Genomic DNA, 3,840 nt, shown 5'->3' with positions numbered 1-3,840 from the left:
GCATTCAACTGAATTTTTTTTAAGTTATAACTCAACTACCAAAGACAAAGGCACTGTAAAACTAATTTGATGTGCCTGTTCCATTTTCAAAATGCACAGTTTATATTCTTAAGAATTACAGTGATGAGGATTGGTATAGACATAAATGAGAAGAGCATTTGTGAAGTTATTAAAGTCAAAATATTTTTTATATAAAATATTTTCCCAAGTGCCATTTTGTGGCATTTAAATTCGTTGCTTTAAGTAGAGAAGCTATCAAGTTTCTCCTATTAAAAGTAGGCACTGAAAATAGCATAGAAAAAGTGTATCTTTGGTACCAAATAGTACCTTGATAAAGTGAGTCTTTCTCATACCAAAAACAAAAAACAAGCAGTGTTGGCCCTATAGTTTGGAGGAATGCCTTGCAAACCTTTCTCCTCTTTGCCTTTCCTCTTTCCCTGACCTCTACAATTATTTAACATTTTATAGTTAGTCAGGGTTAATTATTATTTCCATTATGAATTGATCTCCTCTTCATAGAATTATCAAGTCTTAAAGCTGGAAGAAACTTCCCAAATTATTTTAACTTAACCTCAGAGGTGTAATCTGAGGTACAGAGAGGCAATTGCAGTATCTGTGTAAGCCACTGGTGTATGTTTGTATTTTTAGTAGGAAATTAATGCAAGGAGTTTTGTTTTCTCTTGTGCTGAAGTCAGGGTGAAGAAAGCCAGTAGCTGAGAGCTTTACTCCTACGAACATGGAAAAGGAAAAATAAAGTCACCATTATCTTTGCAGCTTTTATTAAAAATATAAATATTCAACATTCTCTTACACAACCAAATTGACCAAGGATTGGAAAGATGTTTTATTACTGAAACGTTTACAAGGAAAGGTTGATTCAAAGAGCTTACAGATTTTGTTTCACCCACCCAAGAGAACGACATTCTCTTTGGCTCAGACCACAACAAAATAAATTGGGTGACTTCTGTCTGCTTCAAAACATTTCCTTCTGGGTCTATACTTTCTAAACACCATTAAAGACACCTGGAAATGGAAACTCAGAGTAGACAATACAAATAACATTTTGTTGCTGTTACTGCACGTGAATACACTTTGTGCATGCTAATTAAGGAGTATAGGCTCTCTCGCTGTATATCGGCTAGGCTTCAAGCTATAAAAAAATAAACAAATGGTATTAGAGCAACGCTATGATACAGAATACTGTATTATTTTAATTTTTTTTTCATTTTTTGTGTGTGCTAAATACTGCATCTTTTTGGCCAAACGCACCGTTTTATTTCCCAATAATCTCCATCAGTTTCCTGTTGCTGTGAGCTTGCTGCGCTAACTGCTCAGCCCTGGCCATTTCCAAGACTTCTCGTAAGAGGTGGAAGGTGAGATCCAGCGAGATGGGAGGTTCCTCGGATCGCCTCTCCCTCTCCGGTGTCTCCTGGCGGCTGCCGAGGGCGTTCTCGGCTCTGCGCTCGGCGGGACCTGTGGGGCTGTCGAGCGGGCGCCGGGGCAGCGGCAGCTGCTGCAGCAAAGCGCGGAAAAAGTTGGCGGCCGCCTCGTCCGGCGAAAGGCGGCTGCCGCTGCCGCCAGCGACAGGTGAAGAGGCGGGCAAGAGGGGAGCAGCGGGGCTCTTGTTGAGGTTACCCAGGCGGAGGAAATATTCCTCCCCCATGCGAAGCAGGACGGGCCGAGCCTGTGGCTGTTGGGGCTGCTGGGGCTGCGGCGGCAGCTGGAAGAAATCCAGGGGCTGGGGGTGCTGCGGGGCCTGCCGGGCGCCGGGCATGGGCCCCCGGCTGAGGAGGGCCCTGCATGGCGGGCAGGGCAGGAGAGCCACCAGCAAGACGCCCGCGGACAAGAGCAGCGGCAGCCGCATGGTAGGGGCGCTCGCTGCGGCACAGAGGTGGGCGGAGAGCGGAATGAGAGAAGGGAAGAGAGAAAGAAAGAGTTGGTCAGAGTTTAGCTCAAATGGGAGGTGCGCTTGGGGTCTTTCTACCGGATACACACAGACGTGCCTCGGGGGTTCAGGCAGGCACTGTCCGCGGTGCTGAAGCTCTCGAACTAGGACTTCTAGAGTTGGGCGTGAGCTTGGGGGAGGAGGGGTTTCAGGAAAGGGGATGCCTACAGGGCTCAGCACTAAGCTCAGCCCCTCGTCGGGCTGGATTGACCCTTCTTCCGAGACCTTCGAAGGGTCTCTGAGCCCTTTCTAACGATCCCCAAAACTGATTCCCCGAACTCTAGAGAAGATCTACAAATTTTATATCTCACCCCTACCCCCCGCCCTCTCCGGATCTTTCAGCGTTGTCCTCCAAATTGAGAACTGCTGCCTCCTCCTCCTCTTTCTCCATCCCAGCCCTTGCGTCCTTCTCTCGGGGGTCGAGATCGATGGTGGGGACTCGTCTACAAGGCCAGCGAGGAGTAACTGGTAGCAGCCGTCTAAGTTTGCTTTTGACACATCCCGGCTACTACCGGAATCTTGAAGCACAGTCAGCAAACACACACACGCACACACACAGGCGCGCACACACTCGCACTCACACACATACTCTCAAAGGGACACCCGGCTCCGCCGCGCACACCATGGCAGTTTAGGCAATGCAAAGTTGGAGGTGCGTTTCCGTCTAAGAGCTCCCTACCTTCAGAGGTGCTTCTGCAGGTGAGTGGGGCGCTGCCGCCTCTCTGCAGAGGGACGTCTGCGGGGCTTTTTCAGGGGTTTTCTTCCCTTCGCCTTTCTGTCCTCACTCTCTTTTTCTTCCCCTCTTATCTTTCTCTTCAGTCTCTCAACGGACTTGGGCTCTGAGTTTCTCCACACCAGAGCCTGGAGTGGGATTTTATAGCGTCGACCCTCTTCAGAAACCACGCAGCATTTGCCTAATAAGCTGACGCTCTCTTGACAGCTCAATTGCGTGCTGCCTCTGCTCCTGCATAAATCATAGGGCCCTGCCAGAGAACGAGGGGCAGAGTTTTGCTATCTCAACACTGAATCTCACATCCAATTATATCAACAGATATTTATCGCCTCCTTGGTGACGTCAACGAGCCCTAAAATGGAAGGGCTTCTTATGACTTGTCCATTGACAAAAATTCTTGAATGAGATTTCCCAAGTGTGAAAACATACTGATCTCTTACTATGAAAGGTTGAATTTGGGGTCAGAAGGACATCGAATGAGAGGGGAGGGAAAAAGAAAGTGTGAGGGACAGGAGGTCTATCAATGCACAGTCCTATGGAGAAAGCAGCAACCAGTTCTAAGGGTTGGATCTGGATCCTCCTCTTTCCTCTCCCTCCTAACTTCTCTGACCAGTTGTCTCTGGCAACACCTCAGTATCTGAAAATAATACTTTGCTAGAGACAGGTGTTGCATCAACTTCCTGCCTGGTTAAGAATGATGAACAAGGAGATAGGATTGTGGGGATATCTAGCTTTTAAGCCTCTAACTGCTTTTTCTTCCCAAGAGTAAATAAAGGAATTATGAGTCTGCAGAAGCAAGACCAGTAAGTCTCTTGAAATGAGGCTCAAATTTTTTAAAAATGATTGGCAGGAGCTGCTTTCCATAATGAAGTGGCCCAAACTAGGGTCAGTTGGGGATGTAGTGAGATTTTAAATTCCCCCAGAATTTCACTGCTCCCTCTTTGTCTCTCCTGTCAGAATCCAAAATTAATAGTGGATTTTCTTATTCTCAAATTAGAGAGAGAAAGGATTTGTGAGAGGTGCATGAGTTATACAATCTTCATTTGGTCTACCTGATGCAAACCCAATGAAAGAAGAAGCATTTATTCTAACTTCCGGTTTTATATTGGGAAAGGCTCAAACTGCCTGATAATAGGGCTGAATTCATCACCTGCACTTGTCA

At 46.7% G+C, this 3,840-nt stretch overlaps 1 protein-coding gene across 1 annotated transcript; it reads right to left on the bottom strand.

Annotated features, from left to right (window-relative positions):
- Window positions 1-762: 762 nt before the first annotated feature.
- Window positions 763-3,261, bottom strand: LOC111155453 (corticoliberin). Its single transcript, XM_022515618.1, has 2 exons — window positions 2,625-3,261; window positions 763-1,878 (listed from the first exon to the last, which is right to left on the bottom strand). Exon 2 carries the CDS (start codon window positions 1,862-1,864, stop codon window positions 1,274-1,276), a length of 591 nt encoding a protein of 196 aa, XP_022371326.1. The 5' UTR covers window positions 1,865-1,878; window positions 2,625-3,261; the 3' UTR covers window positions 763-1,273.
- Window positions 3,262-3,840: the final 579 nt, after the last annotated feature.

The sequence above is a fragment of the Enhydra lutris genome, unplaced genomic scaffold (assembly GCF_002288905.1).
Source record: "Enhydra lutris kenyoni isolate GAN:26980312 unplaced genomic scaffold, ASM228890v2 scaffoldscaffold41, whole genome shotgun sequence".
NCBI lineage: Eukaryota > Metazoa > Chordata > Mammalia > Carnivora > Mustelidae > Enhydra > Enhydra lutris.
This window is presented reverse-complemented; position numbering and strand designations above follow the sequence as displayed.

What these genes read in the sequence shown, in the direction of transcription:
- LOC111155453 (XM_022515618.1), bottom strand. Translation starts at nt 1,864, where the DNA reads ATGCGGCTGCCGCTGCTCTTGTCCGCGGGCGTCTTGCTGGTGGCTCTC.